Source organism: Lepisma saccharinum, chromosome 5, assembly GCF_977018435.1.
Source record: "Lepisma saccharinum chromosome 5, izLepSacc3.1, whole genome shotgun sequence".
NCBI classification, from domain to species: domain Eukaryota; kingdom Metazoa; phylum Arthropoda; class Insecta; order Zygentoma; family Lepismatidae; genus Lepisma; species Lepisma saccharinum.
In genome coordinates, this window is record NC_139233.1 from 92133012 (window position 1) to 92147135 (window position 14124).

Consider the following 14124-nt stretch of genomic DNA (forward strand, 5'->3'; position numbering starts at 1 on the left):
AAGACTACTAGTGACTTGTCTCAGTTTTGTTTGTTTTGGCCACTGCAAATGCATGTTTTGGAATTTTAAACGAACAAAGCCTGTTTATGCAGGCTAATGACCATATACCGTGTCTCATAAAAGAAAATAAATTTTTAAGAAAGAAAAAAAAATAATGTTGGAAGAAAAAACAACAGCCACTAACAATTGTAGAGACTCCCTCCTCCCCCTAATAGAGGAAAGCAAATGCGGGTTCTCTTTTAGCTTGCGATCAATGTCTGTTGTCTACAATGGCAGCGGTGTTGCTCCAATTCCAATGTGACGACAAAGTTTTAGTAAGTCATACATAATGTAACATGGCAGATGCAGACGAAAATTAAGGGGTGCTGAAAAAACCCTTCGCACTTTATTCCCCGCACCACCCATGCACGAGTGCAACAAACATTTGGTCGAAAGCAGAAAGAAATATATATGACATTTTGTGTTGTATACAATTTCATTGTTTTAGCTCTGAAGCATGTAATCTCAGGAAGCAGATGCAAAGAAAGTGCTTGCACATTAAAATGTAGCGCGAACTTGTCCAATCTATCAAAATATCGCTCTTGTGCAACTGCTACGACAGATAAAGAGCCATCGAGCAATGTGGGCATGTTTGGTGGAAACAAAGAACTGTTGTACAATACTACTGCAACAACACTGATCACATTGCTTTTCAGTTAGCCAACTATTCCTTTTTCTCAGTTTGGGATTAGCTGCAAACATATTCAGTAGACTTATACGGCGTACGCTTTTAGAAGGAACATGAGTTCAGCCAATATGCAGCCAGTGCTGTCGCGCTGTTGCCAAACCACCTGCTAGCGGAAGGAAAACACAGAGAATTCGCTGTGTCCAATATTCAGCTTTTTATGGGTATAATGCATGCACGTGATATTTCAGTACAATGAAATATATAGTGAATAATTCTACACAGGATTATATCATATCACTGCAGCATATAAGAAAAACTCGTACCTGAAAGAAGTTTGAAGGTACGTATTTATTACAGAGAAACTGCAAGGCCATCATCATCGCTCTCGTTTCTGTTTCCTGGCATGTTTCCCAGGAGATTTGAATAGGGGCTTCCCAATTTCTGTGGTAGATACATTACCCTGTTTTTATAATACGCAACACGGTGTGCACACATACATCACACGCTTTAGCACTAAGTTCTCGACTCTGAGAAAACACTGTTTCAGCACGCACATCTTGCGAATGCCAATTCCTTGAAGTAAGAATAAGCTTTAAAACTAAGATTTCTGTCTTGTGAACGTAATACGAGTATTTTACCCTTGGTGCCTGTACTACTGGTACGTACTAGGTTTCGAGAGCGACATTATTAATTTGATTTGATTTGCTTTATTTTACTTTGTTTTTCTGTCACTTTTGGCTAATTGCGATTAGGAATGACTGATGATATAATGGAATTGATGAAGGGACGTTCATAAACATCCATGTCCAGGACAGGATTCAAACCCACTCCACAATGGTGCCGTATGCGACATTATTAAATAATAACACTCACGCAACACACACACTATTGCACAACTATCGAGCATAAGGGCTGTATTGCACAATGCTCTACAACGCCAGGAGTCTCGGATTTGAATCCCAACCCGGGAATAGGTGTTTGTAAGTGTCCCTTCATGAATTTCATCGCTGGCCCCGGTGGCGAAGTGGTTAACACATCACGCTACGATGCCAGGGGTCCCGGGTTCGAATCCAGACCTGGGCATGGATATTTGTGAGTGTCCATTCATCAATATCATCATTCATCCCCATCTTCGTAAATTAGCCAAAAGTGGCAGAAAAAGCGAAGTAAATAAGTCAATCAATAAGGGCTGTATTGGATTCTCTCACAACTGTTCTTCATGCGGTACGAATAAAATTATCTTACACCGCTCTTGTTATGAAAACGCTGAACTCAAAACTGACCCAGACTCGCAATGTTTGTCAACACACAAGATAATGACAGGTCATTGTGCATATTCAGCCGAATTTGACACCCATAGCTTTACTAAGACACAACTCCTCATCGGGGCAAACACAGTGGCAACGAAAAAAAAAAACAACAGACGGAACACGGAAGGAAAATGAAAGAGTCATTGTGTCTGTGTGTAGAGACGTGTTGTTTCCCGTGTTTCTTCTAGAAACGATAACTCCGGCTGTAGGCGACGGAAATTCATGGGACTTGGACAGTCAGGTTCAAAATGTCGTGCCCCTTCTTATGATGAACCTTAAAGTGGCGAGTTTTATGAAAACTTCTTGAGCGCAAGAAAAATACAGAACACGGCATTTAACTCGCACGCCGCAGTTCCCTAACTCTACAACGTTGCTCTCCTGCCATTGGCTGGTCACCACGCACACGCTCTGCATTGCTCCGCCCGATATCGCTTCTAAAACCGTGCATCGTATACCAGGTGTAGAAGTATGAAACCGGAATTTGTTTGCAAGAAGTAAAAGGCTGGTGTTTGCAACTGAGAAACAATATTTTATTCAAAGTAAGCTCCATTGCTAGTTACACATTTCTCCCACCTTTCTGGCAGGTTATGAATGTCACGCCAAAAAAAAAACGTTCTTCTTTTGAAGCGAACCAGTCCGCGAGCCATGTTCGTACATCTTCATACGAATTGAAGCGCTGTTCTGCAAAGAGCGTGTCCCAGTGAGGCAAATAGATGATAATCTGAAGGAGCCAAGTCGGGAGAATACGCTGCATGCCCTAGTATCTCCCATTTGAACACCTCGATCGTTTCCCGGACCCGTTTTGCTGTGTGTGGTGAGGCGTTGTCATGGAGCAGGATGACCTTGTGTTGCCTTGATTCATATTCCGGCCCTTTGTCACATAATGCTCGATGTAAATTGATCATTTGCTGTTGGTAGCGATCTGCGTTAACGGTTTCACCGGGTTTTAGCAGCTCATAATAGATGACGCCCCGCTGATCCCACCAAACACAGAGCATTGTCTTTTTTCCAAAGCGATTTGGTCTTGCAGTGGATGTCGATGGTTCGCCTAGATTCACCCACGATTTACGATGCTTAGGATTCTCCAAATATATCCATTTCTCATCGCCGGTCACTATGCGATGGAGAAACGACTTACTTTTGTATCTGGCGAGTAGCATTTGACAAGTGGTCTTGCGGGATCCTTGCTGTCTTTCATTCAGTTCATGCGGAATCCATTTGCCCGCTTTCTGCACCTTTCTCATAGCTTTCAACCGAAGAGAAACGGCTTTCTGCATCACATTCAATTGTTCCACGAGCTCCTGCTGCGTTTGGGTATCATCTTCATCCAATAAGGCTTGCAATTCGTTGTCTTCGAACTTTTTCGGAGGTTTCCCACGTTCCTCGTTTCGCAAGGCAAAATCGCCACTTTTGAATTTCTTGAACCACTTGAAAAACTGTGTTTTCCAGAAAGCATCTTCGCTGTAAGCTTCGACGAGCATTCGATGCGATTCTGCGGCGGTTTTCTTCAAATGATAACAGAACACCAATGCTGTCCGCAAATCGTAGTTCGTAGGCACAAAACTCGACATGTTCCGGGTGTGCAACACCTTCCTCTGTCTGGCACTCGGGTTACTGTGTTCCGATATAACGTTCTCAGGAGTGGCGGGCAGCAGCTGGCGCTGCTTACGCGATCTTCCGCGCCCTCCACTGCTGGCTAGCACCATCTACCGGCCAATTCCGGTTTCATACTTCTACACCTGGTAGTTACATGCTATTTAAACATTTTAAATAAGTGTTAGGCAGGATGGAGTGAATCTGAAATCCAGATTTTATCCGAAATCTGGATTCCCTCCAAAATCCGAATTCTCCATTTTTACTATCTGGATTCTGGATTTATATGTTGCAGCATTATAACAACACTAATAACACTTATCTGATTATTACTGATCAGCTTAGCAAACTACAAAGAAATGAATACAAATCTTTCTTCACGACACATCAACACACATGAAAGCAAATACGGAGAGTTACGACAGCCAGCTAGCCTCTATGGTGGAGTGGTTATCACAGTGTGGTAGAGGTCTCGGGTTCAAATCCTGGCCTGGGCATGGCTGTTTATTGTGAGTTTCCCTTCATCAACTTCATCATATCATCACTCATCCTCATCTTTGTGATTAGCCAAAAGTGGCAGAAATGCAAAGTAAAATAAACCAAATCAAAGTCACGGCAGAGGTGCCACTTTCAAATGCCATGCATCTGCTCTCGATAACATGTTGATCAGAGGGAGCTCTATTACAGTGTTCCGCAGTGTGCTAATCAAAGAGAAGCTTGATGAAATCTCCAAATCTACCAAATGCACTATGTGCTTGAGATGAGGGGGCCTGCACTCCATTCTCTCCAGCAAGTAGTATGGTTCCAGCCACCACACCAGAGCAGAGTGGCAGGGTGCGTCAATGAAGCCACTTACTTCTAGCCAGCAACTTCACAAAAAATTTCAAATTAGTGATTTATAAGTTACAGGTTAAAATATGCACCAGGCAACAAGCTGAATTAACTGTTCTATGGCAAATCTGTTGGGTTGAACATTGATGATTTACAATTTCCATTGAACTTCCGTGTAAATGACACAAATTCTTCCATTATCAATGAATTTAAGTACGAGGCGTATTCAGAAAGTAAGTAAAAAATAAACTACTTTTCTACGTAGTTTCCACCATTGTTCAAGCATTTGTCGTAGTGTGGCACTAGTTTTTGTATCCCATCATCATCGAATGTTCCCGCCTGTGACGAAAGCCATCCATGCACTGCTGCTTCGACGTCGTCATCCTCGTCGAAATGCTGACCAGCAAGAAACTTCTTCTTCAGATGAAGAAAGAGATGGTAGTCACTTGGTGCCAAGTCAGGGCTGTTGGAGGATGAACAAATTGTTCCCAGCCGAATGACGTGATGACATTTTGAGTTTGTTGGGCCGTATGCGGACGAGCATTATCGTGAAGCAACACAATGCCTTCGCTAAGCATTCCGCGTCTTTTGTTTTGAATTGCACGACGCAGCTGGATTAATGTGTCACAACAGGCATCTTTGTTGGTGGTCTGTCCTCTAGGCTAGAATTCTACCATTCTTGCATTGAGAAAACAAATCACAGACCGCACTTCACAGTCGGCAGGCCGATTGATTTTCTTGAACATTTCAAACCTTCAGGAAACTATGAAGAAAAAACATGACCTGCTCCCATGCGTGCCTGTGGCTAACTAACAGATGAAGGACGTCAGCGAGAACTCACACGGTCGCGACTGCATCTCTACAGCGGCAATATTTGCAAATGGTACTTACTTTAGGAATATGCCTCGTACAAACCGCTAACATCTTTCAAGTAACTTGTAGATCCACAGCATATTTTTCCAGCAGCTTCATGAATGTATTCCCATTAACATAGCTGGCCTTGAATCAATGGATATGGAGTTTCCAGTAATGAAAATGGAGAGGCTTTACCCAATTACAGTACCTCCACAAAGACGAGTGGATCCAGCTGTCTTGGTGGAAAGTGTACTCCAAATTTCATCAAGAACTGTGAAATATTATTGTTTCCCTTCTTCCAATATGCCATCTTGAATGACATTTAAACATATCCACTTTTATGAAATGCAATTTCACTACACACCATGAATGGGTGTGCTATTTGCAACTTGTCATTCTTCTCTCAAAAACAAACTGAAAAGTAATTTCTCTTTGCTCTTATTCCACAGTTCATTTTTTATGACATCTATATTCTTGCAAAATTAGGAAAACATTGTTCACCTAAAGCTGGTCGGCAAAATACATTATTTTTACTAAGCAAAGGCTGTTACAATGTAAGATGATGTTTAAAACCTGGATCCACTGTGAATTGCTTTCCTTCTCTCTATCTCAGGAAGACACCATCTAAATTCCCTAAATTAGCAATGATGTGTGGGTTGCTCTGAACTTGTTACACGGTCTCAAATGGGATGCAGTTGGAACACTACATGACAGAAGAGGGATACCATGCCTGGTGGTAGTCACTGACAAAACTTTTGCATGAAGCAAGTCCTTGGAAACCCCACTGACCAAAGCCACAAGAGCTATTTGATTTCTCTACTCGCCTACTGAAGCCAGTGAGGGAGGTAGCTTACTTCGAGTCAACTCACGAGACTGACTGCAGGTAGAAATACCTGTGAGGTACGGAAGAAAATTTAAGGTGGAATGGCATGGAAACAATAGTTGATTTGAAGGAGATGGCATTCAATGATTAAGTATAATATAAATAATTATATTATTATTTATTTTGGTGTGCACATGTGACTGCAAATAGGCAGAAGCTGCCACTCCTATGTGTAAAATGATGGTTAAAACATATGGTTCATATTGAAGTGTGGCCTGTTTTCAGCAGTCCAGTAACAAAATTATGCCCCTTCAGTATGTGCATTTATGCATGTAATCAATTCATAATATGTAGAACAAACGCAATCATAATGAAGAAATTAGCATCCAGGAAGGAATTGAATGTTGATCCCATAATTTTTAAAAACAGGCCATAACATTGTGTCGAGATGGTCTAGTTGGTAGGGCACCTGACTGGCATGTGGGAGACCCAGGTTTGATTCCTGGGGTGGGTGATCTGGTCGGATTTTTCCAGCCTTGTTCCCCCATAAAACAGCTCTGGGGCTCACCCAGCCTCAAACCAATGGGTACCTGGAGGCAATCCTGGGAGGTAAAGGTGGCCGGAGAGTGGTGCTGATCACATTACAGGATGGCCACTCTAGGGCCATGATAAAATTCAAGTATAATTCCCGGTTTTCAAGGAACTTTCTAAAAATTCAAGGATAAAAGACAATGTTTTTTTCTATTTCAACCTTAGTTATTGCTGCCTCTCACCACCAACAGAGATACACACACAAATATATTAACAATATAAAGGGTCTGTGTAATTCCAATGTATATAAAATTTTTAATTAAATTCAATTAAACGGTATATATACACTTAAATATTTAATTTAAGGTACGGAGTTTACATTTGCCATTACGCATATTCTGGTTTGAAAAACTCAAGTCACAAATGTTACAGGATACACTACTTTATGAAATATTGGCAATTGTATAAGAATTTCAAACTCAAATTTACCTAATGAACTTCAAGATATCTTATCTTGCAATAATCTTCTGCCTGTCAGAGATTGTTCTGCAAAATACACTAACAAAGTAAACTGATTAAGAGAATTCTGTTTTATTTTCCACGCAGCTTTCTTTTCATTCCTTGATAAAAATAAAAGCTAAACTAAAATGCCTCAGGGTATTTATAAATATGTATAAATTCAATGGGGTTTGGATGAATAAAAGTTGTGATTGTTCATGTCTACGGAGAAAAATTCACGCATAATTCCAGGAATTCCCGGTGAATAGCCACCCTGCATTACCTCCAAAATGAGCAAAATTGAGAATGTGTGGAGTCCTACTCCCACATCCACGAAATGAGCCTTCATGGCATTGTGCTATATGCATGGGCAACTTTACCTTTTACCATAAGATTCTAATTACTAGTTGGTACACAGAGAAAGTAAGCTAAAAAGCAATTTGTTTTATTAAATAGTATTAAAACTTACACAAGAAGGTTATTTACATTGCAGTTCCAGATACTATTTAGTCACTGTTGCAATATGACACGCAAGAACACATCACTGAAGAGAGTCAACTGGTGTCATATCGGGAACTACCTGTTCTGTTAGGAACAGTTTCAGTTCTTCTACTTCCAAAGGCCACATAGAAGCAGCAGCCAGATTACTACTAAGATCAGTCATCTTCACTGCATAAACTTCAGGCACTCCAACAGCACTCACTAAATATCCAATCACACTGCAGTATACACCTAGAGAAAGAGGATTTCAGGAAATTAGAAAAGCAGTCTTCACTTGTACTTATAATTTTTTTAGATGTAGTGTGACAGATACATAAAAATATGGGTACCCTTGACCCTCTGTACCCCCTTGAGAAATTTAAATATTTTGCATGGTTTACAAAGATATGTTGTTTATGAATGTTTTCAGTTGATTTTAGCTTGCGGAAATGTGTTATTGTGGAGTAAAGCATGTCTGTTTCCTCGACGTGCTACTTTACCGTGAAGCAGAACAGCCCGAAGGCTTCATGCAAGTAAATGTAGCACTCAACATGGCACTACACAACAGCAGCAATAATTTTAAGTCCTTAGGTTTGGGACTGACAGTTATTTAAATGTTCTTCCGCTATTTGCGTGTGCATACAAATGATTTTTACTAACAAAAAGCAGCGAAAGTACTCCGAAATGGCAGTTTTTATTTATGGTCAGATTTTGGGATCAAACATCTCCATTGTTTGTCTTTTCCGCACGATGGATCCAATCTTATATTGTAAAACATCGAAATCTGTTGATTAAAATAAATTCTCGAGGGGGTACAGTGCGTAAACGGCCCCAAAACAGGTTTCCACATACTCCATAAAGCAACATTCATTTCCTCACTCCACCCTATAATGTGGGTTGGGTCAAGTTGCTTTAGAATATATCTTCCAGCATCTGATGGGAATTGTCTTTATATTTTTGGCTCATCAGTATGGCAGGGATTTATCCAGAACTTTCCATCTGGATGGTGTACGGACAATTTTAGAGCCTTTGTGAAACATTTTAGGGTAGGTTTGATGAATTTTTGAGGGGGCGTTAGGGTTGTATTGGGTGTGTGGATAAATTGGAATCCAGCCATCAGAAATAAATGCAATCTCTTATACCAAACTTCACATGCTGCTTGTGTGTCAGTCTGGTCTATTGGTGTGACTCATGTTGTTTGTAATTTGTTGCTTTAAGGTCTAGGGGGCGAATTACTGACTCGACAAGGTTTCTGGAAACCCTACTGAAGAGACTGCCGGGGTGCGGGGTGGAGAGAGTTGGTCAAGTCCACATCTGCTTCTCTCTTCCACTTAGCTGGCAATATAATTTACAACTGTTGATGGGAGGGAGACACACCCAAACACTGATAGCTTCAAGTCTTAGGTCACCTTTCTTGCAAGTTGAGAGTTTTAAAGCTGTGACGTCAGGAAGGGAGCCAGCAGATGTGGAACCAGAGAGCACTTGCGCCCCTGAGATATCTGGAACAAGTTTTAACATTTTTTACCAGTATCTTTCAGTGCGTAAAATCATGGATCAGAGGTACCATGAAGGAGAGCAAAGTAAGTGATCTCTATGTTTTTCTTCTAAATAGTCGACTCAAATATGAACTTCTTAACAATTCCAAAGTACCTTGAATTCAATTACAATTTTATGATTGTAAAATAATAATAATTATAGGTAAAATATGTTCCTAATAACTGAAGGTCAAGATATGAAATCTTACTCTGCTCCCCCCACCTCCCCCGCTGAGAAAAATCATCCTGCGAGCACCCTTCGACATCAGAGAAATGAAAGGAATTAACTTTATTACTTTTATATGTGTGAATAAATCAAATAATACAGGGTGTCTAATCAAAACAACAAATCAAAAATTCTTGACTTTTTCATGACTTTCTCCTAACCTTTCTATCCTTTTTCTTGATCTTTCCTCCCTTGTTCTTACGATTGATTGATTTGCTTTATTTTACTTCGATTTTTGTGCCACTTTTGGCTCATTTGCAAAGATGGGGATGAGTGATGATATGATGAAATTGATGAATAGACACTCACAAACATCCATGCCCAAGCTGGGATTTGAACCTGGGTTTGCTAGCATCGTAGGATGATATGCTAACCACCCCATGGTCGCTTGTTCTTAACATTTATGTAATCGACCCTACTTAGGTGTACAGGGTGTACTGAAAGTCCCATTACTCCCCTTTGAATTGTAGACAAACCTGCAAAATGTTATTTTAACAGCATGTGTATGATGAGAGGATGGTATACCATTAAATCAGACAAATGACCACCATTTACTCCAGAGGATCTGTGTGCACACCTCCATTTTCATGGCACAGTATTATTCGCCTCCAGGTGCGATGTGAAATCCTCCGTAACATGGCTGGCGTGAGGGAAGGAAACACACAGCGAACAGCTTCTTGAAGTGCCTCAGTTGTCTGGTAACGATTATGGGCGACTTTCTGTTTGATGTGCCCCCGTAGAGCATTATCGCAAGATGTGAGATCTGGACTTCGGGGTGGCCATTTCAGAGGTGCTGGCAAATTTTGCGATTCTCGTCCAATCCATTTGTCTCTGAACACATCATCGAGGTACATACCGGAATTGGAACGTTTGGGTCTTCTTGGTCGAATCTGATTCCAAGAGGATGGGGCAAAAGTGCACTTTGCAATACGTGTAAGAGAATACATGTGCCATGAAAATGGTGGTGTGCACACAGATCCTCTGGAATAAATGGTGGTCATTTGTCTGATTTAATGATATACCATCCTCTCATCATATGCATGCTGTTAAAATTAACATTTTGCAGGTTTGTCTACAATTAAAAAAAAGGGGGGTAAGGGGACTTTTGGTACACCCTGTAGTTGGAAATTAAGAAAATAGATATTTTTATTCAATGAAAAACCCCTACCACAAGGCCGGGTAAGTTGGGAACTGAAGCTATACTTTAACAAGAGATTTAGACTTACTTTAATTGTTAATGCATGTAAAAATTAATGCTTCATACTTTTTTCTGGATGTGGAGTGGTCATATTACTTTCATATTTATACAAAAAAAAAACATTGCTTCAATTTGAAGTTATCATGTTCATGCATTATTTAACATATATTATTGTGGCAGAAATGAAATCATGTGTGAAATATATAATTTTTGATTCACTTTCATTTTCCAGGGGAAGGGTCTGGTCCCCTTGCTTCCCCACCCTTTCGGAAGTCTATGCACTTGGTACATTGTTCTTTGTCCCTCCTTGAAAGTCACATCCTCCTTTACGCAGAATAAATAATACCGAAATTTTTGCCTTCATAGTTCTAAATTTCTTGTTGTTAATATAATTTAATATTTCAGCCAATCCATGACAACGTGATCCTACCACTTCAAAAAGTAAAGTTAGTCCAAATACTATTTAAACAGCATTAAACTGAAGCTTAAAGCCTACATTTAGATGAACTAATCGAAGAATGTTTTAAATTTCCAATTATGTTTTAACTTTAAGTAAGGGTCATTCCATGCCAAATCATCACAGAAAAATGAAGTTTTCAACCCGGCCATCTCAGATTTTCATAAAATTTGGTGGGATGGTAGAGGACCTGAAGTAACAACAACAATATAAAAATCATAACTTTTCTTATTATTATGGTATAACTTTCATCTTGGGTTTACTTTGAAGCTATGGAAGCATAATTTTCATAAAAAATAGTTTCATATGAAAATACAGAAATTTTTACTTTAAGGTCACATGATGTGACCCTTGACCTTGAATATCTAAAAAAAAATAATAAAAAGAAACCAACTTATCTTCAATTTTAGTGGGAATAAGGTATGTTGTAGAGTTAAATGTATTCTCTGTTTGGTGTAAGTTTCATTTTGGGATGGCTTTGGGATCAGGAATAAAACAATCTGACAGTAGTATATGTACTGTACATTCAGTGAACACTTTACAGTCTAGTAAAGTAATGTCATGTTGGGAACTTGAAAAAATGGCACCAAAAATTCACCTTGAAAAGTAAAAAAAAAAAATCTCGAAAAAGATGGATTGTACACAAAAAGTAAAGATAACCAAAATGAAAGAGCAGAAAATTTGCTAAATTATGTTTTTTGTTTGATAGAGCTATCTTGAATCCTAATTGAATTAGAAACCTCCAATTATTTACTTCATTCTTAGAATTGGCATAAAATGTGGTTTCTGACAAATAACGGCAAGTATGTAACAAACTATATAATTTACGTCCTAACGTCACTGGACAAATTTCACAACTCATGACTTCCTCTAGAAAATAGTTATTGTTTTAGATTTAGAAGTGTGTGATTGTCACACCCGGAACTTCATTGATTGACTGATATATATAGAGACCAGTGGCGGTCCCTCCATGGAACAGAGGGAACAGGCTGTTCCCTCCTACTTCCTGCGCTTTTGGGCTATTTAAATTATTTATATTAACATAATAAGAACACTTCTTTCTCCCGAAATCAACGTTTCCAAAAGTAACACTGAAGAAAATCTTTCACTGTGGCTGGACGTTTGTTCACATCACCTACCCGCAACACATCATGGTTCCCACCCCATGCTCTACCATGGTCTCTTAGTATCATGCCCTCTACTGTCTGAAGCCGAGTATTTCCGACCATGCGCGAAGGTAAACGATCCCCACGGCACCACGGAAGCTGAACACTCTAGCTGTTCCCTCAGAGAGATATTGCGGATTCACTTTTCTTCCAGTTTTTGCTATGTGCTGAAGTTTAATCGCATCATAAGTGATACTTTTGAGTGTAGAAAGTCCATAACTTCCTAATGTCATTGAGAACTTGCGTCTGACATTCATAACGAACTGAAAAGATCTTCTACAGTCTAAGCGTCTGCTAAATGCCTTGGCTAAACACTGCGAAATAGCTTCCGAGGGAACAGCTCACATCCACCTGTTCCACCAACCCCAAGACCAAAGTTCCAAGGCACGCAGCGGCAGGACAAGAAAGCAAATGATGCGAGTGTTGTATGATCAACCGGCTGAATACGAAAGCCTATAGTTCATTGAACTTTGCAGAAAATACAACAAACCAACACACATCCTAACTGAATTAAAAACTAAAACGAAATCATACACAAGGTATTTTCAAACGAGTTACTATAACTCTGTCAAACGAGTTACTATAACTCTGTAAAATGATTAACTAGATATTCTTCCAGTGGCAAATTATATTGTTGTCCTTGTTTAATCCTGAGAAGGGAGTCTGGAACAGGTCGGGTTTTGTCACATTAACAACTTCTACTAACAGGGTGGCTACTCACCGGGAATTTCTTGAATTCCGGGAATTATGCGTGAATTATTGGCTCCGGGAATTGTGCGTGAATTCTGCTTGAAATTTTCTCCGTAGACATGAAAAATTGCAACTTTTTAAAATCCCAATTCCATTGAATTTATACATATTTATTAATGACCTGAAACAAGTTTCTCACAGTTTAGGTTTTATTTTTATCAAGGAAGAAAAAGAAAGCTGCGTGGAAAATTAAACAGAATTCTCCCAATCCGTTTACTTTGTTAGCGTTCTTTGCGGAACAATCCATCTGATAAAATATCTTGAAGTTGATTAGGTAAATTTAAAATTCTTATAGAATTAACAATTTTTCGTAGATTACTATTTCCCGTAACATTTGTGACTTGTGTTTGTAGATGTACAGGGTTATTATAAACGATTGACCCGATTTCATAAATTCACTGTAGCTTTATTATTTGACATATTGTCAAAAAAACTTTGCAGATGTATAGGAAAACTCAAAAAGTTTTTTTTGTGTTGCAGGCTCGCTTCTGATTTCTGCCACGAGAGCGCAGCAGTGAGCATTTATTCAATATGGCGACAGGCAGAGAGAAAGCTTATGTTGTGCTCGAGTTTCATTCACATCAGTCTGTCGTAACAGTGCAACGACACTTTCGAGAATTCCTAAACAGGAGATTGACAAACCGATGGATCGGTCGTGGTGGGGATGATGATCAGCAATTCCGGTCATGGCCTCCACGCTCTCCGGACCTAACCCCATGCGATTTTTTGTGTGGGGTTGTGATGGATACATTGTTTATGCCTCAGCTACCAACAAACCTAACAGAACTGAGAGCTCGCATCAACAGTGCTTTCCAACGGATTGATAGGGACATGCTGCACCGAGTGTGGGAAGAACTTGATTATCGACTTGATATTTGCAGAATTGCTAGGGGAGGACATATAGAGCACTTGCAATATGTCACAAAAAAACTTTTCGAGTTTTTCTAGACGTCTGCAAAGTTTTTTGACAATATGTCAAATAATAAAGCTACAGTGAATTTATGAAATCGGGTCAATCATTTATAATAACCCAGTATTTATAGTCCCGAGTAGCAGTGGCGTGCCCAGGATTTTTGTAAGGGAGGGGTTACCTATACTTTTTCTTGGTAGTCGGCCCTCATTTTGTCATATTTTCCTACCATTGGCGTTCTTTTTTAGGAATATTGGGCCAAAGGGAGGGGGGTATAACCCCTACCAACCCCCC

At 39.7% G+C, this 14124-nt stretch overlaps 1 protein-coding gene across 3 annotated transcripts in view; it reads right to left on the minus strand.

The window, feature by feature from the left end:
- Positions 1-7537: 7537 nt before the first annotated feature.
- The window catches only part of LOC145988429 (recQ-mediated genome instability protein 2-like), a 56332-nt gene continuing 49745 nt past the window's right edge, over positions 7538-14124 (minus strand). For all 3 annotated transcript variants that reach the window (XR_014441756.1, XM_083123322.1, XM_083123321.1), the window contains exon 2: positions 7538-7840. Coding sequence is in view for 2 of the 3 variants with exons in the window: in XM_083123322.1 (XP_082979448.1) it covers positions 7650-7840 (191 nt within the window). In the remaining variant the exon portion in view is untranslated. The remainder of the gene's footprint in view (positions 7841-14124) is intronic.